Source organism: Tetrao urogallus, assembly GCF_951394365.1.
Source record: "Tetrao urogallus genome assembly, chromosome: 6".
NCBI classification, from domain to species: Eukaryota; Metazoa; Chordata; class Aves; order Galliformes; family Phasianidae; genus Tetrao; species Tetrao urogallus.
The window spans coordinates 14,857,456-14,884,655 of NC_136819.1; the positions used below are offsets into that span (position 1 = coordinate 14,857,456).

General features: G+C 40.4%; 1 protein-coding gene across 1 annotated transcript; it reads left to right on the forward strand.

Annotated features, from left to right (window-relative positions):
* Positions 1-3,878: 3,878 nt before the first annotated feature.
* Positions 3,879-26,487, forward strand: TOLLIP (toll interacting protein; the record flags this gene model as incomplete). Its single annotated transcript, XM_079537250.1, has 6 exons — positions 3,879-3,911; positions 11,510-11,659; positions 14,887-15,069; positions 17,169-17,321; positions 18,184-18,274; positions 26,273-26,487. 6 exons carry the CDS (start codon positions 3,879-3,881, stop codon positions 26,485-26,487), a joined length of 825 nt encoding a protein of 274 aa, XP_079393376.1.
* Positions 26,488-27,200: the final 713 nt, after the last annotated feature.

A 27,200-nucleotide genomic window follows, 5' to 3' on the forward strand; every position in this document is an offset into this window, starting at 1 on the left:
CGAGGATTAATTAATGTTCACAATGCGCTATGAGTTCCTTGCATGCTATTGAAGTGGAAATTATTATTTGTTACAGCCAGTCTGAATGCCATATGGGATTTCCACGTTAGGGTTTCAGCTTTGTTGTGCATCAACAAGCTTGAACTGGTATCATGAAGAAAAGATTAGCATTACACTCCATTGTTGTGTATTTGGTGCTGTGTCTACCTAAGGACAAACATTTCCCAAGAAGCAGAGCTCTGCACAATTGAACTCCATGGTCTTTTCTGTAGCTCAAAGCTTGCAATGTCCCTTTCCATCTGCTGCACTTACACTCTGGAATAGGTTGAATCCACAGAGTAGTGGATCCCTTGGAACTTCTCAGCCATGTTTGCTTATTTTTGCATGATATGGTTAGTGCTAGTGGTGGCAATGGTGATGAGGAGACGGTTGGACTGGATGATCTTGTAGGTCGTTTCCAACCTTGTGATTCTATGTGATTCTACGATTCTATGATTATTGCCTTCAAGTCAGCTTTGGGAGACTGTTCAAGAAGTAAAGGTAGAATCTGGCTCTGCATTTTGCAACAGATGCTTTTCCCCATGTAGAAGATTTGTACCTTCATGCCACCTCTGGATCTTTCAGAGACTGAGTAAAATGGACTGATCATGCCTGAAACTCAAGCCAGAGACACACAGTGCATGGCCATTCCACACTATTCTTGTATGCTTGCAACACCTACAAAACAGAACCTAAAACTTACTTCGCTAGTTTGCAGGGCCAAATGAATTTGTTACTCTGCTTTTATTCATCAGCTTTAGTTTAGCTTAGAGCACATTTTAAAACACTCCTTTGACATCAGTCCTTGCAAGCCCATACAAACAAACCAGTTTTACATGAGTGTGGGAACTCCCGCAGTATTATGACAGACACTCATCACTGACAGAGGAAACAAATAAAATCTAATCACCCAGTTTGCTTGTGAGGGTTCCCTGAAAAAGATCAGCCATCAAACAGTTTGAAATTAGCTTCATAGCAGAAGGATTCTCTTTTGTTTCTCACACAAATAGATGCAAATGCTTGGATTTCCAAAACAAGCGCTGTTAAAGACATACAAATAGAAAGTTCTCACCACACAAATTATTATTGTTTATATTAACAATCTTACAGGTGAGACTCCAATGCTGAGTGCTAAACACTTGCCAAAAGTTAGATGCTGTCCCAATGAGCTTCCTGCACACCCACACCCCTGTAGCATTATTCTTCTCAATCTTTCAAGTATCCCCTCTGATTTTGTGAACAACCACAAACCATATTTGGCAGTAGCTCTGCTGTGAGTGTTCTCCAGTGAGGGTGTTACAACAAGTCTGTTGAAAGCAAAGTTAAATACAAAGAAAGTAAATACAAAACAATATCAAAGTAAAAGATGTAGGGGTACGTAGGAAAAAAGCAAACAAACATAGTGATAGAAAAAAAGACAGCTTTGGAGAGGAGAGATTGTGGGAGAGACATGAGAAGAACAGAAAAGGACAGAGAAGGGACTAGGAATGAAAATAAAAGAATGACACAGGAGAAACTGACATCAACTTTTTTTTATTACAAGATAAGTGCAAGTTATTGTCATTATAGCTTCTCTAATTACCTTTCAACCTTTTTTTTAATATACACGATGTCCATATGTTGCAAATAAGAGGGTTTTATTACTTTTGTTCTCTCACCTTTCCCATAGCTTACATTCAATTTTAATTACTACACTGACATCAGATGTTTCACTTAACGCTCTTGCACCAGTGCTCCCTATTTGTGGTGATAATGCTCTTGGGGAAGCAAAACCACCTGCCTCGCAGTCGTGTATTTGCTGTTCTCGTGCATGTCCACTAGATGGCAAAGCCGGTATTTCTGTTGAGTTTACAGTCCACCTTCAGCTAATAACTAACCCCAGGGTAAGTGCACAGGTTAAAAATGGCCATTAAAAGACACCGAATAGTGTCTCCGTGGAAAAGCGTGTATTTCCCAGGACTAACAACAAAACAGGAAAATAAAAGATTCAGTTAGAAAATGGTGATGCTCTCAGGAAAGCACAGTGCTCTCTCTAGTCTGCCAATCTCTGTAGGAGTAATCTCTGAGATAGAATTATTAATTTTCCTGTGAAAATAAATTTTATGGAGGTAATAATATTTTCTCATGCCTAAGCTTCTTGAATTACTTGTAACTAGCCCAGGAGTCCTCAGTTTAAATGAAATCCAGGGTGAATAGCCTAACCAGGGGCAGTTACAGTGAGCTCTAACTTCCTAGCTTGTGTACTTGCAGATGTAAGAAATGTGATGAGGTTTGATACCACTTTTTCCCTTCAACATGCCTTTAGGACAAAGACTGTAATTATGAAGACTAGCACTGATTTTCTTCCTTTTCCTCTGTGGGGTTTACATACTCTTTCAACAGTGTTACTTCAAGAAACTTCTGTCATTCCCTCACTGCACCTTGGTTGCACACATACAATTATGCAGTACAAAGAAACGCATAGGAGCTAATCTCCTGACAGGGGTTGTATCTACACAACATTCGTTACCAGCTACTCCATCAGTACACAAGCTTCATGCACGCAGACCATGTACCTAACGTTGTAACGTTGCATTTATTTCCAGATTTAGTTTCTTTTCTACCAGCAGAAACAAGGGAAAGACGTTTTGCTTCTTTAACAATTCTGTGGACTGACTTCTGCTTCCAGTAGAGGAAGTGGTGATAGTGATAACTGAACATGAGAGCCTTTCTCTTCTGCTGGCTGGTTAGCTTGCATCTGGCATCAACTATATTTGTTCAATGGCTCCCAATCAATTATATCCTGTAGTACTCATTTTTCTGACTATCAAGACAAGCAAGAAGATGAGGCCGTTCCCACTCCATGTAGATGAGATGGTAGCGTGAAAAAAAAAGTCAGCGCTATATTTGGAGTGTTCCTAATTGCACTGTTCTATTTCCAGCTGCCGAAACTCACACTAGAATTTTAATTAAGGGCTAAAATCTTGCAGCAGATTCTAACAACAGGAAACTGTTATGTTACTGAAATTGGCTTTGAAACGATCAGATTTTATCTCCCAAAGCGGCACCCGGATGAATATTAAAGCCGCTTTGTTCTTCTGGAAAGAACTGCAGTTGCACATGGCTTGATAAGGAGGTCACCTCCTCGGCCGGGTCGGCCATTAAAGCAGGGCCGGCTGTCGAGCCGATGGAGGGGCTGAGACAAAAGCCATTCTGCACACACCGCACCCGATGCTCAGGCTCCGCGCTCCCATACGCGGCAGGACCCGGCAGAGACGCTGCTTGGAGCTCACACCGCAAGACGCTTCACCGCCAGCACGAGTGCAGCCCGCCCAGCCCTCTTCCCAGCATTCTCAATGGGGGCTCCTATCCCAGGCCTTGCCCACGGCCCACCCCGCTGCTCACACCGCGGCCCCAGGGCACGGCGTCACCGCCCGCAAGATGGCGGCCCCGAAGCCTCGTTCCCAGCGCCGCAGCGCCCCCTAGCGGCTCCCCGCGCGGTGCCGCGCTGCGGAGCCCGCAGAGCGCAAGTGCGCACGCGCGAGACTAGTACCGCTCTGACGCCTCTCCCCTCGCTGGTCGGCCGGCGCGTGCGCAGACGGGAAGCACCGCGCCCCCCAAGCAGCAACAGGGCTTCTGGCCCGTCGGCGCACGCGCGTGGTCGCGCACGGCTTTGGAAACCGCCAGAAGGGGCGGGGAGCGCGTCGCCGCAGGCCTGCGCGGCGGCGAGGGCGGGGGCGGGGCCGGCGTCAGCTGACGCTGACCTGGCGCTGCGTGACGGTCGGCGGCGGGCGGTGGAGCGGTTAACGGGAGCAGCGGGGCGGCCCGGCGGGGCGGAAGCTCGGCCCGAGGGAGGCGCCATGGCGACCACCGTCAGCACCCAGCGGGGCCCGGTGAGTGCCGCCGGCCGGGCCGCCGCGTTCGCACTCGGGGCGCCGGAAGAGACTCCTCTCGCGGTCGTTGGTTGGGCGGCCGCGGCCCGGCGCGGACCCTTCCATCCCGCGTGCTGCCGGCTGCCGCGCCTCCCGGGCGGTCCGCCTTTCTCCTCTCCTCCCCTGCTCGCCGTCCGCGGGAGAGAGGAGAGCGAACGCGTCCGCCGCGGCACCGTGGGCCGAGGCTGCCTGTGCTCTCGGGTCCCCGCCCGGCAGAGAGCCCCGCGGACGGACGGCCGAGCGGCCCTCCTCTGCGTGCGAGCCTGCCGCGGGCTCTCGTGCCGCCCGCCATCCGCAGAGCGGCGTGAACCAAACCGAAGCCTGACGCATTTCTCCTCAGAGTAGCGTAGAGCTTCCTGTGGTCGTGGTTGGAGCGGGCGGCTTCAGACAGCTGTCCCTGGAAGCTGCGCATGGGACGTGCTGAGGTACGGTGCGGCCGCGGGGCTGGAAACCGAGCAGTCCGGTTTAACAGTCCTGTGAGGCTTTGCGTTGAGGGTGAGCTGGGAAGCTTTCAGTGCCGAGGTACGCTGTGGGATAAACCTCCCTAATGCCCGGTGCTATTGCTGGCTGGAAGAACTGAGCAATAGCTGAAAGTACTTATTGCTCAGCAGATTAAGTCTTTTTCTTCCCCTAATTATTATGTACTCCGGTGTTTTATTTCTTAGAAACACTTGTGTTAGGTTCTTTGCGGCTGCTGTCTGTGCAGTCTCTCTGAGAGACCGGAAGATGGGATTATTAAATTACTAATCTTGAAAAGCTGAATCTCTGTAATTATCTTATGCTAGTAATGCTATTTGGCTATCAGTTTAATTCCTTGAAGTGCCATATTTGGAAGATCGTTAAGAATTGATTCCTTTTACAATTATTTTTTATGATTGTTGTATTCTTGGAATAAGTTTTCGGTGGAGAACTGAAGTCAAAACAGTGAATTAAGGTTTTTATTTTCTCTTTGACACTATTACTGATGGACAGCTGCTATTCTTTGTCTTTGGAATTCGTCAGTCGTCCCCATAGGCTTGTTGTTTGAGAATGATGGTGTGATTGCACCCAAATGCTGTTCTTTTAATATGTAACGGTTTTTACTAATAAGTATCTGACAAAACAGTTTGTTTTAAAATAACTTCCAGTCAGGCCTTGGTTGATGTTTGGTAAAGGTTGGGGAACTCGTAGGGAATCAATGTGGGAGGAGGGGAAGGAAATGGTAACCAGCTGGATTGGATAAAGCTGGACAGCAGGCCTGGTTGCAGTCCTGATTTGCTGAGACAATGTTGTGTTGGTAGCAATACCTCCACAAAATGGAATGGCATTTCTTTTTGAGGAAAGTTTTACTTGTGCTAAATATCTTGTTGGTATTTAGTGTATTACATTTAATCTTGACTTGTTTCAGCTTGATGTAGTCCTGTTGGGTTGAGCTGAGATTTTAGCAAGAACTTTTTTGGAGTTGTCTTTGGCTTTTTCTTTCTTTCTTATATGCTCCCAGCATTGTGTGTGCTTTCTTTCTTTCTTTGTCTCAGCATTTTAGAGACTGGGGTAATTTCAAGTGAATTATTACGCAGCATTGAGAAGCTGTCATTCACAGGTGAGAATGCTGATACAGTACATACTGGCTTCCTTAATTCTCTGAAGAGCAGAAGATAGAGTTGTATTTCTTTCTCTATGTATAGTTGCATTACAAATGGATAGCCACTAAATGGTGCTAAAAGACTGGGAAACCTTTTCCCTTCAGTGCTGCAGAACATTTCTGTCTCTGAACAGGCAAGCGAACGTTCAAGACTGTTTCATGCAGCTAAGAAAGCAGTGTATGCTCTATACTGCTGCCAATCTTTTTCTTGTAACCATGCTTTCTAGTTTGATGCTGTTTATTTGGTGAGTAGAGTGCTGATTGCCCTCGAGTTTTTCAGACGAAACAGAGCTGGAATTCTGTTTGCTGATGGTAAATATGCTGCTAGAATGTAGATTTCCTGGGTTGCCTTTAGGATGATAGGGAATTAGTGTGTTTTTGTATTTTGTGATATTGTAAGAACGGTACAGCTTTTGAAATCCATGCTGCAGCTGAATACAGAAGGGCTGCTGAAGGGTTACCTTTTTTTAAGTGATAGGTATCACTAAACAGTCTGGTCAGGCTTCAGATTAAGTCTTGAGTTTGAGACCCCAAGCGCTGCGTGTTGGTGATCCTTCAGCTAGCCTAGCATGCCCAGAATGGATGTCTGTCATTATTCACTGTGCTGACAACTATGTCAGGTCTTCCGAAATTAGATTGAGTGCCAAACTAGGACTACTTAGGTTTCTGCTCCTTTGGCTTCCCTATTCATTTCTGTTTTGCTCTGAACTCTTCCATTGGACAGCCTGAATGAATGCTTGGTTCTTTTCCTGTTTTAATACTGTCATTTAACTGCATAAATATTGTCATCTCTGATTTTAAGTTTTGTCTTGAAATGTGGCTCAGGACCTCTGTAAACATGGCTTGAATTTAAGATGTTCATTCATTCTATCTTTGTTATGTAACTCATTTTTTAATATGATTATTAGCCCTCAAATTACAAAATATTCACCTCCTTACTAAAATAGTGTAGACTTGTCATAGTTTCTTCTTCCCTAAAACCAGTGTTTTTATTAATGGCTGTGCTTTTTCACTATGGAATATATTTTGTAGATCTGAAGTATCGATGTACTGGGAAAATCCAGGGGCAACGGCTTGTGACAAAATATTCTGTTGGGACTAAGTTTGGTAGGTGTGTCTGGGAAGGGGAAAATACTCAGTAATGACTGTACTCACAGAGTGCTTACAGATACATATATGAAAGCAAGGTTGGTGATAAATTTCTAGCAAAAAGAATCATGAGAGTGAGTTAATAAATGCCTGATAGCTTGCGATTTGCTAGCCTTTTTATTTTGCCTTATTATTAAAGCTTATTATTAATCTTTAAAGCTTATTAAATGTAGTTCTTTCCTTTGCTTATCTCTAAATTGAGAAGCCTGAATAGAGTCTTTGACTACAGTTCTAGAGAAGTTGAAGTGGAGATGTCGTGCAGTAATACAAGTTGTACAGAATAAGAATTGCTGAGGCTAGAAGTGATGTCAGTAGGCCGTGTAAACCAACCTTTCCTAAAAGCATGGTCAGTGTTGAGGTCAGGCTAGGTTGCTCAGAACTTGGTCCAGCAGGATCTTCAAAACTGGCAAAAACCATTTTTATAATCTCCATGTGATTTTTTTTTTTTGTTGTTTCATGTGAATCCTCCCATTTCAGTTGAACGATTTAAGTTTATTCCTGCCTTGCATCTCAAAAGAGAACTTGGTCTATTTTCTGAACAACCTTCTCATAGTCACTGGAAAGTCTGTGTGAAGTACATCCTGAAATTCCTCTGCTTTAGGTGAATCCACAGCTTCTCTTCACAGACCTTGTGCTGCAGCCCTTCTCATGGGCCACCTTGGTGCATCTCTGCTGAGCTTTTGATCATCTTTTGTGTACTGCTGGGCCCCAAACTAGATGCATTATTCCAATATGTTGCCTTAAGTATTGCAAGAAAAGGGAAATAATGACTCTCTTCAGTCTACTGGCTTTTGAGTCTATGGTATAGTATGCTGCTAGACCATAGCTTGCATTCCAGCAGGCTTCCCCTTGCTGTTCTGCCAGGTGTTCTCTAGGCTGTACAGATGCTGGGGAATTTTCTGTCCAAAGTGCAGGACTTCGTACTTGTTACTGAATCTCATGGGGCTCCCATCAGTGTATTCTTCCAGCTCTGGTTGTTGGCCATGTTCTCAAACAAGCCTCTATTCATTCCATGTATCAGGCACACACGTTAGGTCTCATACAGACTTCTGAGAAACGTGCCGGTTAGCCAACCTGCAGTGTCACTGGCAGCTCAACTTCAGTTTCTGAGCTCAGTAATCCAGTTTTCCTCCATCCCCATTAGGATTGCAGTGACCAACCTTGGATACCAAGATGTGGTGGGAACTTTCTGAAAGCCTCGTTTGAAAATCAAGGCAAACAGTCGTCCCTTCTCTCCTTACAGGTTTGCAAAGATGAATGTGACACTTAACTGTCTTTTTCCAATTTTTGAGGACTACTTCTGTTATCCGTGAGCTTTCAAAGATGAGAGAGCTGCCTTGGAAAATGATATCTAGCTTCTTTAGCTCTTTTGGATGCATCTCATGGTCCCAATTTTTCAAAGTATAAGCCATATAATAATAGCACGAAATTCTCTTATTAGTTTTTTTTTTAAAAAAAAAAAAACAGTGGAAGCATCTAAGGGTTAAGTAAGTAGAACTTATTTTAGTAGCTGGGTGTTTTTTAGCTCTGTAGTGTGAGATTTCTCTGAGAATTAGTTTTGGATCTATTTGCCAGTTTGGAATCCTTAGACATGAGGGCATTTTTGCTTGTTCTTGGTGATGCTTTTTTTCCCTCCCTGATGAAGGTAATGTAGTAATCACCTAATTGCTCAGCGAGCCATGTAAAGCTCCTGATGACACATTCCTCTCCTTTACCTTCAACCCTTGTTTTGTTTTCTTTTGTTCAGCTTCCTTTATAGTTGCCACTTAGTGATGCATGGTAGGTGAGGGTGAGAGGTAACAGGAGGATGAGACTAAGACAGTCCAGCCTGAATTAGCCCTGCAGAGCCATTGGTTTGAAGAAATAACTTGATTGTGAGTGGTTTGTTTCACCTACTGCACTTTTGCTCTACAGCACCTTAAAATGAGGTATGAGATGTTTCTAGCAGACAGAAATTATGTTTCTAGATAATTCATATTCTTGATTTGCAGTGCCATCAGTAAAGCTTATTAAGAAGTGATTATGAGGCGGACCTATTGTTGTGAATGCCTGCTCATCATCTGCCTGAAGAATTAAGTTTTATGGTGACATTGTTACAATTGTCTGGCTTGAAAAATGCGTCTGTTAAATTCGCATGTTAGATGAAATGTTTATGGTGCTGTTAATGGCTGGGTGGAGTTGAATTTCGACACCTTCCGGGACTGTTATGGTAGTAGAGGGAATGCTGTGTGAAGTGGGTGCTGAGTGGGATTCCAGCTCATTGCCCCTGTTCTCCTGGCTTTAAAACTGTTTGTATTTGTTTGAGTTCGTATTTGATTGAGATTTGGAGATGGCAATTGCTGAACTGTTTTTGAATGCTTTGAAGGGAGAATTTAGTCTGTTTCCTTTACAAAGTTTGCACAGTGCTGATTTGCCTCCATCTCTATGGAATCAACTGATAATCAGCTTAAGGACTTTCGATTAATGTTCTTTCCTCAGTGAGATTCTCTGCTAGCTGCTTACTGAATACATCACCACGACTCTTATGCCAGATCTCATACACAGCTGAACACTGAAGTTGGGAGTGAGTGCCTCTCCTGTGCCTTACTTTTGAGGGGCTTACTACTGGTATCTTTTGAGAATTTAGTTATGCTTGCTGCTGGCAGTTTCTTAGAATATCTGTTCTGCAATTCCAGTGTAAAAATATAGCTTTGTGTGAGATAGTGCATTGACTAAAAATCCTTCTTGGATTTGTCTCTTTTGGATCTCAGTGGCTGGTTTATATTTTTTTTTTATGTTGGACCAGTATTTGAATGACTTAATAATAAAAAAAGGATGAATTTTTTTCACTTCTAACCGTGATGAATGAATGAGTGAAGGTTTCCAGCATTAAGATGGTTGTACCAAATGCTGTATGCTACCCTGATTTCTGATGAGCTGGCAGAGGGAGTTTGCACGTATGGGGATGTGATTTAGAGTTGCAGCTCTCACTTCTGACTATGTGAAATCTTTATGATATGTACTCTTAGATGCTAAAAGTTCTGAATTTCAAACTTTCTGGAGGTTGTCAAGGGTTGAAAGGAGCCAGCTGTGTTGCAAATTCCTTTGCTTTGTTAATTCTAGGGCCAGTGCAGATCTTTCCTAAATGGACGGTTCTACTTTAAAACTACTAATTGTTCACAGCATAGAAGCATTACTAAATAACTGATTAGTTTTCTGTATATGATGCATGTAATAACTATACAAATAAATTAAAAGCTATTTCCTTCAGGAAGCAAGCTATTATGAGGAACCTGATTGTGAAATTTAAATGGTTGTGAAAAAATAATATTCAGGGCGCATGTTCTCTGGTCACACTCTTGAGAAATGTATTTTCAGCATTGTGGCAGTGCATGATGAATGCCTGCAAAGAGAAGTGTTGCTGTGTGAAAAAGGAGCTCGATGTTTCAATAGAACAGTAGTCTAATTGTCACCATTAAAGCATTCACTTTCAGGTCTTTATATAGATATTGTCAGTTAACCATCTTTAGGGGACGCATTAAAATGTTTCCCTTCTGTAAAATTACTTTTTCAGTGTGAAATTTTAAGACTCTTACAAGCAGAACTGCGTCTCTTTCCCATCTCTCCCAGCAGCAGGCAGCCAGCACTTCTTTGGCTTTGATACACCTCCTCTCTGGTATGTGATACCTCCTGCTGCCAGGATCCCTGAGGCTCTTGAACACAGCCAAATGCATCTCTTGCCAAATTGCATTTTGTATGACTGTTGCTATCTCAAGGATGCAATCTTGGCGTGCAAGTGCTGTCTAATCTTCAAAAGCAGTGTCCTAGGGGCCTTTTCTTCCTGCAGATGTTGTTCTGTAGGCATGCGTTTGCTGGAGACACTGTTAAGTAATCTTGTCTGAGACAGTAATGTAAGAAATGCAGTGTCTTTTGTCTTCATACGTTAGACGTGTTGTTATTAAATATGGAAGCAGCTCTATAGGCAGTAGAGATGAGCTTAATTCTTCTTCTCCCCTACTGTGTGAGAGATGCTTTCAAATTTTTCTATTTTAATTTTTTCCTCATTTCTTAATTTGTGATTATCTGAAGTTGGAATCCCTCCGTTGGGTCGAGTATGGTAGTATCTGATCCCAAACTTGACCAGGTTATTTGCAGGTTGTGTTTAAAACTGAAAAGGCAATAGGACATCCTAGTTCTCCTGAAAGGTTTGTCGTTATGGTTTGTCTTGAGGATTAATTTTGAAAGTGACACTTCCAAATGCTACCAAGTACCATGTGTTTTATTTATGCAGCTTTCAAGTTTGCTTTAACCTCTGCTGCAAGTGTGTCAAAATACTGGCAACTTCAATTGAGCAATAGCTTTTATTAATGGTAATGGCAGCGTATTAGACCTTGCAGCCTCTACTTCAGTGCACTTTTTTCTTGAAAGCAGGGTGCTACGTACTGTGACAGGAATGATTGGGTGAGTGGTGAATAAGTGGAGGAGCTGGGCAGCATCGGATGTCACATGGAAATGGGATGTGGAACTTGGTAGATCTGATGTTTGTATGGATTACTTGAATGTTCAGTTGTAGAACAGCCTTGGCTTTGTGTGTCCACATTGTTATTTTTCACAGAGGCTTGTGTTGGATTTTAGTATTTTAGAAAGTGAGTCTGGCAGTTCTGTCATTATTTACTTGCTGATGCTGTCAGAGCTAGAGTAAAATGCTGAATGTCTTTGCTGAGGTTCTTGGGTTTTCTGTTCCTTTCCATTGTTCATTATGGAAGTGGGAGATCTAAATCTAAAGTTTTTTCTTTTTTTTTTTTTCCAGGTGTATGTTGGTGAGCTTCCTCAAGACTTTCTTCGTATTACCCCAACCCAGCAGCAACAGCAAATCCAACTGGATGCCCAGGCAGCTCAGCAGCTGCAGTATGGAGGACCAATGAGTACAGTAGGCAGACTGAGCATTACTGTAGTACAGGTATAAATTGTACCGACATGAACTTTGGTCATTTTTCATCAGTGGACACAAAAGACTTTGTGTGGAATTTTTTACTCAACTGCTTGGTTTTTAGGGAGCGAGTAGTTTTCGAAGTTTTTGTTGCTTAATTTTCTTGTACGTCAGTATTTTTTCTGGTTCTGTTTTTTAACTGTGACATGCATGGGGCAGCAATTTCCTATAAACCTTGCTATCACAGAAGAAGGTGCTGATACAGAAGAATTCCTGTAGAAGCTCTGAATACTGGGAAACATCTGCGATTTTGAGACTGTTACAAGGAACTGCACTTAGCTTACATATTTCTCCTTAAGTGGTTGTACTGAGCCACTTCTCCTTTAATGCATTTTGCTACTTTTTCTGGTGCTTTCTGCAGGCTTTCTTCAAGTACATAGTCCTAGCTTTTTAACTTCTGCTTGCTCTTTCCCTTTGTTACCCCTAAATCGACCTCTTGGCAATACTAAATTATTGCCTTCATGGTGTGTAAGATTTCAGCACAGTTCTGTTTATCTGCATCAGCAAAATAGGTGTTCTTCATGTTAACATCTCATGTATTTAGAAGTATTTTTCTAAAAACACACTAAAGATGTATTTAGTGACTAGCCAGGTGTTCTATGGTTAAAGCTTTAATGGTGAGGTGAGGCCCTTTGCCAGGGGGAGAACTATAGGATCTCTCAGGAAAAGAGGTACTGATCTTTTTTTCCTGTGTCTTTTGCTGGTGAGTTTATTCCTTCACAACCTATATTCCTTATACTCTGAAGACTGGAGGCAATGCTTTTTCAATGCTTGTTACATCTAAGGTTTGTTGAATGCAGCTGCAAACTTTTCTCTATTTCTAACCAATTGCCCAGTCTTTGTTCAGAGACACTATGGTATGGATCTCTTGCAACTTTGAATAGCAGAAGAATGTTACTGTTCTTTGTAGTGGTAGAGGCTTCAGTGACTTTTTTCTCATAGTTGGGTATAGATATTTGGGTTGAACCTTAGGCCTACAAGGAAACAACGTGTATATTAGATGACATGCTGTGTTACTGTTAGCTCTCTAGTTTCTAGCCATTTGTATGTTAGTAAGTTGTTCATCTTTATTTGTTTTGACAGCTGAAAGTGTTTTATTTTCCTCATGGTATTTTGATCCTATCATGTATAGAAACTCATTAAGTAAGAGCTCAGGCAATGAGATATTCAAGGAGCTGTTACGTCTCGCTTTCTGTGTACAGAAACGTTCAGATGATTCCTGTTTGTGCAGGTGTACTCATGTTTATTGTGTTGAGTGCTAACTTACATTTTGGAGGTTGTGAAGACAAAAGAAAAATGATAAAAACTACATATGTACTATCTTCAAGAGCGATGTTTGATGGCTGTTCTTCATGCCATGGCTGTGTGTAACTACTTGGTACAGAACTGTAAGCTGAGGTTAAGGGAACCTCTAGGGATTTAGTCCAAGAAGAGTCCCCTGATCAAGGATTAAGGACATTGGACTTCTAAGGAAAGGCTGAGGAAGCTGGGGACACCTAGAAGATCAGGCTTGGGCAGGAGTCTTATCAGTATGTAATTAATTCCACAGAGTATTTCTAGAGATTAGTTATCTCTGGTGACTGAAAAGACCACAAGAGGTGCGAGGAGCTCATATTGCAATAAAAAAATTATAAAAACCAAACTTTTTACTGTGGGAATTGTCAGATAGTTAAACAGGCTGCCTGGAGAGGTTGTGGAGCCTCCATCCTTCAAAATGTTCAGAACTTGCTTGACCACAGCACTGAGCATTTGACCCTGCTTTGAGGAGGTGGTAGCACTGGCTCTCTGGAAGTCCCACCCAAATTCAGCCATTCTGTGGTTTTGTGAAACTCTTAATAATTTCAGTGGCCCTTTACTGAACTAGTTTCAGTATGTCCATGTCTTATGCTGGGCAGCCCAGAATTGCACAGAAAAGTACTCCAAATGTGGGTCTTGCCAGCACTGACTTCCTGAAACTGCTGGCTAAGTTCCTGTTGCAGCCTAGGAATCAGCTGTGTGTGCTGCAGGGGTCAGTTGCCAAATTATATCTAACTTGATGTCCACCAGATCCTTCTCAGAAAAGCTGTTCTCCAGTCTGAGCAGGAGTGCTGCTGGAATCTTGGCTGCATATGGAGGCATGTGGTACTTGGATAAGAGGCTTACTGTGGCATAGTGAAACTGTGGAATGCAGAGATCTAGTTAAGTCCTTTGTATTTAAATGCCTGTTGATAAAGGACACAGAGCACTGTGTGCTATTTCTGCTACTAATAAAATGTTGGGAGATACTTTAATTTGCAAAGCCCACATTTACAAGAAACGGTGTAAGATAATTCTCACCAGTTCAGATACGTAATTGTCGAACCAGTGTATGTCTTGAAGGATTAAAGGACTTTCCAGGCCAGAGCTGCAGCTGCTGTGCTTAAGTCTGTTGCAAGTCTCAACAGTTTGAACTCCTTGTATCTCCTGCAGGTGAGAGGCATCAAAGGCACCATTTTTCTTTTCTTAAATGTAAAAAGAATTCTATGTCATTTCTTACAGGTCACAGCTGTAAGTCATATGAACCTGTTTTCTACTTGGCATAGCTGTGCAGCAGTACTCAGTGTTTTCTTTAGGACTGTCACAAACTTGTTTTTTTTCTGTTCCCCTGATGTTATAGTGAAAGTATGTTGGGTAACTTCAGATTACGTGCTGTATCTGTCCTTCCAGTACCACTGTGCTTACACTGCCCACCTCATTATGTGACATCAAATGCACGCTCTTATATCTGAAAAGTATGAATAACTGGATTTTACTCTAATTGAATTCTTTTTACTGCAAACATTGTGTGATATTCTTGAAACTAAGTTATTTCATCCTAAATATTTCAGTAAAAGAGGATAGGCTACTTATAATGCTGAGTTTCATTGGAGGGCAGAAATCAAGGCAAAAATTGAACATAATGCGATTTCCTAATCATGCTTCTGCTGGTTTTATTATTTTAGCTTTGGTGCAGATGTGTGTCTTCTGTAGAAGACTCTTTAAAGAGAGAATCTTGTCAGGTTTTTCCAGGCATTTCCAGCCTTCTCTGTGTCTAATCTGAATGCTGTTCTTACGAAATTTTTGCTCTACCTCAAGCTAATATATCTGTTTGATGACTAATTCTTTGTGATCTAATCATAACCACAAGTTATTGTACGTATTACACACTTAAAGGGCTTTCATTTCTTTATTTTTTCCAGGCAAAATTGGCAAAGAACTATGGAATGACCCGCATGGATCCCTACTGCCGGATACGGCTGGGGTATGCTGTGTATGAAACCCCCACAGCACATAATGGAGCCAAGAACCCTCGCTGGAACAAAGTGATTCAGTGCACTGTTCCTCCGGGTGTGGACTCTTTTTACCTAGAGATATTTGATGAGGTCAGAATGTTGATACTGCTTTCATTTCCTCATCCCTTATTTGGACTAAGGTTTAGGTAGAATCCTGCAAGGTAGAGTTGAGTTAGCAAAGGCTGCTTCTTAGCTGCACTCTCTGGGAGATAATACTAACTTCTCAGATTCTCAAGATCAGCAATATATGAAGCTTTGCTCAGCTCCAAGAATGTCAGCCCAAGAATGCTAGAGCTTGTTACCTCACAAGGGGTACCAGAGCATTAGCAGAGCTCCTTGCAAATAAAGAGAAGCAGAAATGTTTGAGTGGCATCGAAGCCCTTCTTTATTATCAAGATGTGCTGCAGCCTTATATTCTGTACTGTCCCTATTAAAAATAGCATGTTTTTACATTGCTGGGTTAGCCCAGGAATTCTTCGTTGTTCTAATGCAGGAAGAGGTTAACTGCAAGCCCAGAAATACTGAGAATAAACCAATCCTGTATAGAATGTGTAATTCACTGGGAATAATTTGCAGAAACATAACTTTATCTATGCCTGAATTTAGTGGCAAGTCCCCACATGTCCACTTAGGTACGTTTTACTTAACGTGCAGAACTGATAAACTGTTCACAGGTTATGAATTTCAGTTTCTCAGATTAAGTACATCTGATTAACAGCTCAGTTAAGTAACCTGCTCTGCAAACATTGCTTATAGGAGTAGCACTGTCACAAATTCTGATGTGTTATTCTACTTGATGTTGTTATTGGCAGCAGGGATTATGTGCCTACATGTTAACTGTTCCGTTTTGGGATGTTGACTTTGACTTAGAACAAACTTGTGTTCTCAGGCATAGCAAGAGGCTACAACTGAGGCAAATGTCTGTGACTTGCCCTTCTTTGCTGCCCCTCTTACTGAGTGAGTTTAACTCGACACTGCAGTAGCTGTGTACTTGTTACACAAATGAGGCTTTTGAATGCTGTTCGGTGATAATTGGTTGAAGTTTCATTACTGCATGATGGGAGGCACATCAATGCTTATTGCTACTCCTGAATTACTGGAGTTATATTTAAAATGTAAACTGATTCTTAGTAGTGTGACTGCTCGTGAGTGATTGCTATCTATGGATATACCCCTGTTTAAATACTTTCTGCCTTATGGATAGGACCTCCTGCGTTCTGGTTGTTTAATCAGGTGGAGTCTGGAAATATGGCATAGAATGAACAAAAAAAAAAAACTGAAATATTTTCTGTCATTATTTTTTAATGTTTATGCAACAAAAAAAGCTTTCAGTACTGTTTCTCACAGTATCCTTCTCAGGTGCATACAGCTAGACAAGTGCATAATACAGTGGGTGAAGAGCTAGCTGACAAGTCAGGCTCAAAGAGTTATAGCGAATAGATTGGGCTGACAGATCTGTCACTAGTGGGATTCCACAGGACTCTGTTTTGGGGTCAGTTCTCTTTAATGTTTTTATAAGTAATCTTGACACAGGAGCCAAATGCATATTAAGAAAGCTTGCAAATATATGAAGTAAGGGGAAGCTATTGACTCCCTCATGTCTAGAGAGGGCAGTCAAACTGTGACAGACTAGAGGGCTGGACAATTTCCAACCACATAAAGAAGTAAGAGCAGTGTCAGATTTCCCACCTGGGATGGGGAAGCTCTGGATACACGTATGGATGAGGGGACGAGAGACTTGGGAGCAGGCCTGCAGGAAAAGGATCTGGGGGTTCTTGGTGACAACAAGTTGAATGTGAGCCAGCAGTGTGCCCTGGCAGCCAAAAGAGGCATCTGTACATCTGTACTTCGGGTGCACCAGGCCCTGCGCTGCCAGCTGGGTGAGGGGAAGGGCTGGACCATTGAGCTGTGTGGCCTCACCTCCAGCACTGTGTGCAGTTCTGGGTGCCACACTATCGGGAGGGCATAGGACTGTGGTGTGTTAGAGAGCACGTGAAGGAGAGCAACAGAGATAGTAAAGAGTCTAGAGGGCAAGACTTAGGAGGAGTGGCTGAGGTCACTTGATTTGTTCAGCCTAGATAAAAGAAGGCTGAGAGGTGATTTCCTGGCAGTCTGTACGCTGTGACTCTTCATGTGTACAGGTAGATTGCAGTAAGGTAAAATGGAGACTTTTTTTGTTTCTCCTCTAGCGCGCCTTTTCAATGGATGATCGCATTGCTTGGACACACATTACGATTCCTGAATCTCTAAAACAAGGAAATGTGGAGGACGAATGGTACAGCCTGAGTGGAAGGCAGGGTGACGACAAAGAAGGAATGATTAACCTGGTGATGTCATACACGGTAAGTCAAGTTTAGGGTGAGAATGAGAGGTAATGAAAGGAGATATTTTAGGTTAAAGCAGGAGTATTTCCATTGTATCTTACTATTGTGTGTGTGAGCATTTAAAATATTTGTGCTTTATTTTGCAAATAGCAGCCAAAAATGTTAAGTTAGTAAATCCTTCTTGGTGAGGCAGTAAATGAATAATGATTTGGCTAATCCTCAATCAAATAATCTGTTTTGATTTCTAATTTGATTAAAACAACAACAAACAACGGTTCCACTGCATATTTAGAAGGTCATGTCAATTTAAAAGTAAAAGTAATGGCAGCTCTTCTCTTTGGTCTTTTTGGAAAGTTTGAATGCTCTGATGACTTGAATTCTTATTTCCATTTTTATTTAGTGCTTGTTATTTTGAACTGCTGACTTTGGTCTATTTAGTAGCTTCTGGACTATTCTCTAGTCTATTATCTTTGTATTTTTGATTTGGACTAATCTCTACTCTTAATAAAATTCAGGTTTGCTTTAGCTTTTCACTTTGGGTGGATGTGAATGTATTCATTTTCCCAAGAATAAAGTATGAAAACTTAGAAAGCCAGGTTTTAAAACAATTTGTTTCAATAGCAGAACTTCAGTGGCCAGCTGTGTCAAGCTGATGGGGAAGGATAATTAGCATGATGTGCTTATTCTGGTTTACACTCAATTGTCATTTCAAAGAGTAGTATTTCAATTAGCTTGCCAAAAATTCTGCTTAATACAAATTGCATAGGTCTTATTGGGCATGCAGTGCAGATTTTCTGTATTACAGTGTGGTGACTTCTTGCAAGCATTGTTTTAATTGACATTTCTTGAATTGTTTTAATCTGTTGTGCTTTGTGTCTAGTCTTTGCCAGCTGCCATGATGATGCAGCCCCAGCCAGTGGTTCTGATGCCCACTGTATACCAGCAAGGTGTGGGATATGTGCCTATAGCAGGTATGTTGTCTTTCATTGAAGACTAAAGCTGCCAAGTAAAGGGGTGGTGCAGAGATATCTACCAAGTTTCTCTTCATTTATGGAATGTGAAGGGAACTTACAAGTGATTTCATCCTTGACTGTTTTTTCCACGATACCAAAGAAGAGAAAATGAGTTAAATGTAGACCTAATTTCAGTCTTTGACTTCTGAGTTTGAGTGAGATACATAAGCTTGGATTAAAATGGCTATAAAGTCAGAACAAGTAGCATGAAGTCTACTTTTATTTGAAATCTAGACTAATGTCAAGTCATTAAATAACTAAATATACTGGAGTATAGTTTGTCAGATGTTGTGTGCTGTGAAGATGGTGGCAACCTAGGTGAGCAGACTTCAGAAAAGCACATCAGATTTGTGTGGTCAGAGCTCTAACTAAAATTGACTACAAAGGGATTATCTTTCTTGTGGACCTTGAAGATGCTCTGTTGGAAACTTGCTGCACAGCACATGAACTGATTAATATTGTTAATGGAAAGTATTAGGGAGCTCTGAGATAAATCAATAGAACTATATAGAAAAAGCTAAAAGAAAGCAGTTGTCAGTTGCCTTGGTCTGTGCAAAATAAATTTTGGACTTGTACAGGTGGATGTGTTAAGTTAGGTTTTGTAGTTTTACCGTCAAAAGTGAAAAGCTTCAGGTATGTAAGTAACCATGTGTTTGCTCTTCAATAATTGGTAAGTAAAGTTTGGTTTTTTGTTTTTTCTATTTTACTTTCAGCTCTTAAAAGCTCTAGTTTGAACATGAATTCAGCAAGATAGTGCACTTCATGGAAAATAATCTCACTGATGTATTTTGGGTTTCTTTGCATATATTTGTATGAATGAGCGATAGAGTGTATGGGACACAGTTGCCATACTGAGGACTGGCACAATATATTTTTCTCTTAGGCTCAATTCTTGATTGAATTTAAATTTCATTTGCTGAAAAAGCAGATTTTGCAATAGAAGTCTGGATACTTAACTTAAGAAAATTTGCCTCCTGCTTCATTTTTAGAGTTAAAGCAAAGCATAGGAAAGTTTGGTTACATACTGAACTCCTTGATGGAAATTTATAGAATGCTTCATTCAAAGTGCTTTTATCTCTAGAGCTTCATTCTCAGGATTGAAGTCTTGCTTGCTTTGCCAGCAAACTAGTCTAAACTATTGTGTATATTCTGAAGTATCGTTCCATTGTGGTAAGCTTCTGTGGCTTTTCTGTTCTTGTGTTAGGTATGCCTTTTTACTTCTGGATTCATCACGTCCTGATACACTGAAGCAGTTAGTAAACCTCAGATTTAGTATCTTGTGTGGGGTTAAATAGCTGGTTAAATAGTTAAATAGGTGGTTAGATGTTTAACAAAAAAAAGCTGTAGAATTTCTTGAACATATCAAAACAGTGATATTCGTGCTGTGCTAGTGAGACTGCAAACAGTGAAAATGAAGCAGAGGTTAATTTCAGTAAGAAATATAATGAGATGATATTGAGATATTGAGATATATAATGAGATAAAATGAGATAAATTCAGTAACTGAAAGCAGACATCTGACTGATCAGGTAAAACTGAAAGTAGATCTTCAGTAGTAGAGTTAGAAAAACAAGTACAGTGGTGTATCTTGAGATTAATATCTTGGTGTTCTGTAAGTTTTGTGTTGACCTTGAGTATATTTTCAGAAATACTTTAAAAAAAAAAACATTAGTTTGGACAGGTGGACAAACAACTGGTGTTTTGGTGCATGTGACTGTAATGCCTGACGTTTTATCATATGAGTATTTATATGTTGGTTTTATTGGTTTGTCTCCCTTCTGTGAAGATGTGCATGTTTGTTCTACGTACTGCTACAATAATCTTCTTTATTAAAAGTTCTTCCTGATGATAGAACTTTTATTTTTAAGATGTTGTGGAGTCCCACCGTTCCATTTAAACTTTTTTGTTCCAAGAAAATTTGAATGTACTTTGCTAATTTCTAAATGCTAAACTAGTTTATTATAACCCACCCTTCACCTGTTTGTATTTTTCACAATTTTTGATGAGTTTTTGAATATTACTCTGCCACGTGTTTACTTTCACAGAATTTGTGGGCACTGTGGAAATTTCTCAAAGCACTGTGAGTTTTGAAGCCTTTGCCTATTCACTAATCTAATGACCCACTCAAAACAATTGGAAGGATGGTGAAGTCTCTTTGCAAGTGACTCCAGAATACTTCTACTGTTTGAGGCATGATTATGTAGCTTAAAGAAAGGCAGCAGTGTGTTCCACAGGAGTATGTTTATCTTGTTCCATCTCTTCACTTTCAGTTTTCCTTCTACCTGTCCACTTAAATGAGTGTGGATGGTAAAGTCCTATTAGGTTTTTGAGGAAACTGGAAGAGCAGCACTGATTCCTTTATTGCCTATGTAAGGGACAAGATTTTGCTGTTGGACAAGATGGAATTTAAGTGTTGTCAAGGTGGAAAATAGGTTCAGTAGGTGGACTGGAATATGCTTATCCAATCCAGTTCACAGTTATTTGTGGGAACTGTCCAAAATAACTGAGCTGTACAGTGAGATGATAATAAGTTAAATTTAGCTGTGTCTCGAAGGGCCAAAGAGTTTTGTTTTGTTTTTTTTGTGGATAACAAAATTCTGTTTAAAAACTGGGCATACATAACTCACCTCCTAATTAAGGTCAAAGCAACTGATATTGCTCATACAGCATTGCACTGCGTGAAATTGCTTTGAAGGTTTTAAAAATTAAAGAATCATGATGATAATGCTAATTGCTACAAACTATGGTCACATAAATTGGGTTTGAGAATACTGAACTTCTGTGTCAGAAGTTCTTCTAAAACTTGGCTTTACTTGTATCCTTTCACTTGTGTCTTCTAAACCTCAGCCAGTTTAGTGCTGTTGAATAAGTAGTGTGATACGTAGGTTGCCAATGAAAGCTGGTCTTCGAGAAGGATATGGAAGGCAGTAGTTCAGCACAGGTAGTTCAGTGAAGCTGTATTTCTTTACAGCTAAGTTGTCACTGGATAAAGTGCATTTGCACTTGATTCAACAACACCTTTATGGCAAGTAGGTTCAAAAATAAAATAAAAATTTCCAAGACTCATTCCGAGAGGAATATTAGTTTCCTTAGAGGCAAACTTGTATGTATGTGTATGTTACTCCTTTAGGTCTCCATATGGGGTATGTTGGGTTAGTTTATGAAAGTTGTGGTTTATTCAGAACAGTATGGATGTTTGTTGTCCTTTCTGGGCTATAAAATATAATCCTTGCTATAAATGCCTAGTTGCTTATTTTGGAAGCTTTTCTTATTATTTGAATAAAAACAGCACATCTAGAAGGCTTTTTCTGAGTGCTGGAACAAAAATAGCTGTGAGACTGAATCCTAGCAGCATTTCATTTTTGCTATTAGGTAGTGTAGTTTTTGTGCAGTTACCTCAGTTTATCCAACTTTCACCTTTAGAAACTAAATGTTTCATTTTCTTTTAAATGTAGATTAATGTTTCTTTCCCATATCTTATTCCTTTTCCCTTGCCCCTTCATTTCCACCTATCTTTAGGGCTTGAATACTTTGCTCTGGGTAAGTTTCCAAGCTCTCTATTCACTCCCATTGTCACTGATTCAAGTCTATGCATGAATTCATATAGACAGCTTTATTTACATTACAGCAGACTGTATCACAAGGTATTTCCACTCGGATGTCACAATAAAATAAAGCATCTCTTGAAATTGCTGAAGTCCTTCTAATCTGTGGGAGATTTCTCAATCTTCTGCTCAACTTCAGTATGTAAGAAAGTAATTGGTGATGGGTTGGTCAAATGTGATGCTGATTTTCTTCTGAAACTGTTCTGTGTCAGTGAGCTGTTTTTGCTGGCAGCACTGGTTTCTTGGAAGACGAACTTTAATCTTGCAGTTGTTCTACTGCAAGATTTGGGGAGAATGAGGTAATGTCATGATTGTGAACTTTGAAGTGAAGAACTCAGCTCTGCAATGATATTCTGACAAGACAGCCTGTCACCTACCTTCTGTTACTTCTTAAATTAGCCTTTTTTTGTAAAAGGTAACACTTACTTCATCACTTATTTTGCATCTTACACAGACCATTTTAGATTCATGTGAAGTTAAGTATCTGACATGATTCTAAGGGTGAGTTCAGTTACGAAAACCATTTTTCTTCAATTCAAGCTTAATTTAATGTGGCACATTTGAGTTTTGAACTGTGCAAAGATATTGTGACATCCTTACCTTCAATATAAGCATTGGTGTTCAATCAAGTATGTTCAGAAAATTCTAGATTTATACATAATGAGATAAAAAGTTACTCCTTGATGCTCTGAATCTCAGAAACACGCTGTAAATGCAAGAGAGGTGTGCCACAGTGTATTTAGTTTCATCAGAGCAATGGAGCTGTAAAACTTCTGGAGGTTCATGTTCTTCATGTCACCTAGCTGCTTGGCAGGTTAAAAATCAACATTAAAGAAAAAGGTGGTGGCATCTGTACTTCTAGAACTGACTCTTTCTGAGGCAAGTGTCAATAGGACCTACTGGAATACAGAACTTGAGTCTTAAGATAAAAAAAAGTGATACTGATGTTTGTCTTTCTTTTAAAGAACTTGTGCTGAAGAGGCTCATGAGTTAATTTTGGAAGGATCATCCCTGTACATAAGACAGAAGAGTAATGAGTTAATAAATGTAGGGTGCTTGACTGAACAGTAAAATAAGTGTGGTAATGCCTTGTGTGCAGCTGGAAAATGTTTACACTCAAGGCTTTGTTGGTGCTTCCTTGCTGCTTTTAGCAACTGACTGCTGTTGTACTTGCTTCACTTACTGGAATGCCATTGCTTATGCCAGCATGTTTGCCATTGCCATCTCACTGAATTAGAAAACAGTGCTCCGTTCTTCTGATGTGTGACACCTATTATCACCTATTAATCTGAGAGCAACACAGGAGTGTTCCATTATACTTAGAGGATGCTTATGTGGTTTAGTTTCAGTCTTCACCTGTTAGTGAAAGGAGCTGCTTAATATGTAAGCAGCTTTTTACTCAACAAAGAAAAAGCTGAGGTTTATTACAGCTACTCTGCTCACAACTGTTACACACATGTATGTCATACATCCCATATATATATATATATATATATGTTAAAATACATAGGGTGTAAATTTATGCTTAAATCTTAAGTTATGCTTGCTATTTTGTAAATCAGAAATAATAGATACTTTTGGTCTGGGGGGCACAACAACAAAGCCAAGAAAAATGTACTCTTGAAACTGGTGATGTTGACTTTCATGAAAAATAAACATTTATTCTGGAAATGCTTATTAAATATCACTGATACTGACTTCCTCTAGTATAGTCTGAATGTGGGGAGAGCAACACTGGCAAGAAATATCTCCTCTCTAAAATCAGATATTTACATTGAAAGTGCTTAGGTTGCCTGTACGGATATCTGGCCTCATAATTATCATTTTGATGTAAGCAATAAGGAAATTGTCACCATCATTTTTTTGCAGAGGCAGGCTTACTGGTACGCTATAGGATGCTGTGACACTTCGGAAGTGAGCCTGATGCTTCGTTTGTCTGCATGTTTTAAACTGGTCTTTTTTTACAGACAGATCTTAAATAGCTAAGCTGGTAGCTGGATAGTCTCATGGTGCTGATAACTTATTAAAGAAAGTTAGGAAACTTCAAAGTGAAGCATAACTTGTCTTGCTCTGTTCTTTCACTTACGCCTTCAAACTTGCATGGTTTCAAAGTTATGTATATTTTGTAAATGTCTGCAGTGTTTGAGGAAGTGTGAGAAGGAGTTGAAGTGTGTTGAAGCTCAGAAGAAGCAATGTGAAATGCTGCTGCTGGATGTGGTTATTGTGTAAGGAGTTGTATTTGCAGCATTGGTGAGGATTACTTTGTGGTTTACTTCTGGGGCACAACCATAATCTGATTTGACAGAAGGTCGAAGAATCTGATAGTGCTGAGCAGACTCTGAGGGGGACATGATCCAAATGGCTTAAGAAGCTCCAGAGCCCAGGTTTAGGTGGTTGTGGACGGGCTGTAGATGTCCTTGTGAGGGAGTGTGGTACGGCTGGCAGAGATAGTTTGAGTGTGTGGGTAACAAAATTATGTTGAGAAGAGGCTTTTATTTAGATACCAGTGTGAACGTTTTTAAATAGGTGCAGCCTGTGCTACCTAGACTTAGAGCTCCTAGGTTCCTTTTTTGCTTCTAATAAAGCTGAAGAAGAGGAGAATTTTAAGATTGGAGAAGACTGATAAGCATTCAGACACTTACAATTCAGTAATGCACTCCAGCATGAAATTGAGTAGGACTGAAGTCCAAGTTGAAGGGAAGAAGTACCAAAGAATGTTAAGTAAAACAACAGTTGCAGTGCAGTCAGATTGTATTCAATTAGAGGGCATTGTCAACTAGAGTTTGATATAAATTAAGGTGGGTTTTGGTGATCCAACCATGAGTATCAATTTTAGTACATCACTTTTAAGGTTGAAAGAATTGTACAAGTTAGAAAGCATAAACAATGTGGTTCTGTAGGAGAAGCTCGTACCTCAGGAACTGTAGGCGTCTTAGGGACATGTGGGTAAGGATGATGTTCTCACCTTAGCTGCAGTTCTTATGTTGTCATTTGTAAAGGAGTCTTTTCTATGAAATCATAAAAATGTCATCTTTTTTTTAGTAGCTATTTTGAAGATCTGCTGAACAAATGAAAATAAGTGTGTGATCACCTCACGAAACAGGTTTTTAGTGGAGTCCATCATATAAGAAAGTAATCAAGTGAAGATAGTTTGTCACTTCAAAAGCTCTTTGCAGTTTTGTAAGTCTGCACAAGTTGTGGAACTATCTGATATCACTGAGTGGGACACAATGTGATATTCCTAGGTAACTGTTAAACCAGGTATTACATGTAAAGATAAAATACATATTTGGTGGTGCTTTGGTCATTGCTTCGCGTACGGATGTATGATGGACTGCTCTTTGAAAACATCAGGTGAATAGTGTACTGAAAAGTGGATAAAACATCTGAAAGGGAATGAATGACTTTACTGAGCTGCTGTGTGAAGCGCTGGCACAGTTGCATCGTGATGCAGGCAGTTCTCCATGCCCTGTGTTAGAAACAGTACAGCAAAAATGAAAAAAATAATGTATAAACATGGGAGACTAAGATAATCGGGGAATGGCTTGTAGTGAAACAGGCTATTTTCAGAAGAGGTAACAGCCTCTGAATGTTCTATATGTGGTTTTAGTTCTTCAAAAACAAATGGTAGTTTTTCAGCAACAGGTGTAGGCCAAGCTAATAATAAAAGTCAAATGATGTGAAGGAGTTTTTGTCTACTAATTCTGTTTAAGAGTAATTTAAGAACTCGTGTTCTAAAACTTTCTAATCTGACAGTGCTTTAATTATGCACAGCAATGCAAAAGGTTCATTAAAAATATCAAATGATTTTGTACTGAAGCAGAGGTACTTGGAAAAGTAATGTGCACCCTTGTGAGCTTAATGGGAATTGTACTTTGCTACTCTGGGGCTCTGCAGGAGGATCTGGAAGGCACTTGAACCAAGAAAGACCATTTGCTTGAGATTCATTTATGTAGTTGAGTCCTTTCATGGACGTGATTTCCTTTTAATGTGATGAAGATCACACTTTTTGAAGGTCTACTTCTTGGTTACATATATTTTTGGTTTAAAAAGCAGTTTATCACAATATAAATACAATTGGGCCTAAAATACACTTAGTATCTGATGACTTACATGAAAGCCAGGTTGATATGGGTTGTATCTTAATTCTGAGCTGTACCTATGGCCATATTGCTTACTGCTTCTGAAACCTAACTTGGGCAGAGAACCAGGTCTAGGAAAGTGCTTTTGGTTGCAGCAATCTTTGCTATCTCTGAAGTAGGTGGGTTAGTGGTAAGGCATGGAACGCTTCCCTCTTCATGCTCGTTCGTTAACTTTTCTCTCATGTGTTTTTTTTTTTTCCTGCATGCAGGAATGCCTGCAGTCTGTAATCCTGACATGGTACCTGTGGCAATACCACCTCCTGCAGTCAATCCTCAGCACCTGTGTAATGAAGAGGACCTGAAATCTATCCAGGACATGTTTCCCAACATGGACAGAGAAGTAATCCGCTCAGTGCTAGAAGCTCAGAGAGGGAACAAGAATGCAGCTATCAACTCCTTGCTTCAGATGACTGAAGAATCATAGAATCACTTCCTGTGTTGTCCCTTTCCTCAATGCCACTTATTTTTACTTGCCAAGCCAGGGATTTAGCTAGAGGAAGAATTTCCTGCAGTTTGCTGTTAGTGCATCCTGTATTCAAGAATATATCCCCTTTTCTCATTGAGCATTTGGATCTTTTCACTTTCTTATGCTAAACTGAGTATGTGCAGGTAGAGAATGTCCTACAATACAGCGCTGAAACACCTTTGATATCATCTGTGCCCTGTTTGGCTGTATTCTGAGGAAATAATGCTGCTTTTTTCCCTTTCTCTCCCTCTGTTCAAAAACTTGTTCTTACAGAATAACTCTATGCAGTACAGGATTTACTACTGTTGGGTAGAGTGGAAAAATTGCTTTTCCAGTGGAGGGTTTGCTTTTTGAACAATTTATTTGCTGAAGTGTTTAGGTTTAACCAAGCAACCTGTTTATAGCAGAAATTAAAAGAAAGTCCTGCTCCTTGTCCTGCAGTGGTCAGTTATTGCTGTGAGATATTCAACTGCTTGTGATTGATGGAAGACTTCTGGGTTTAATGAGTTATATTTCTTTTCTAAGGTTGTGCTTGCTGGTATTTCTAATGAGCATCTTCTCTTCAATCTAGTTATTGAGCACCAAAGCAGTATATTATCTCGTGTCCACTTGGGGCTTTTATCACACCATAGAACATGGTTATATATCTGTAAAATCTTAACAAATGACTT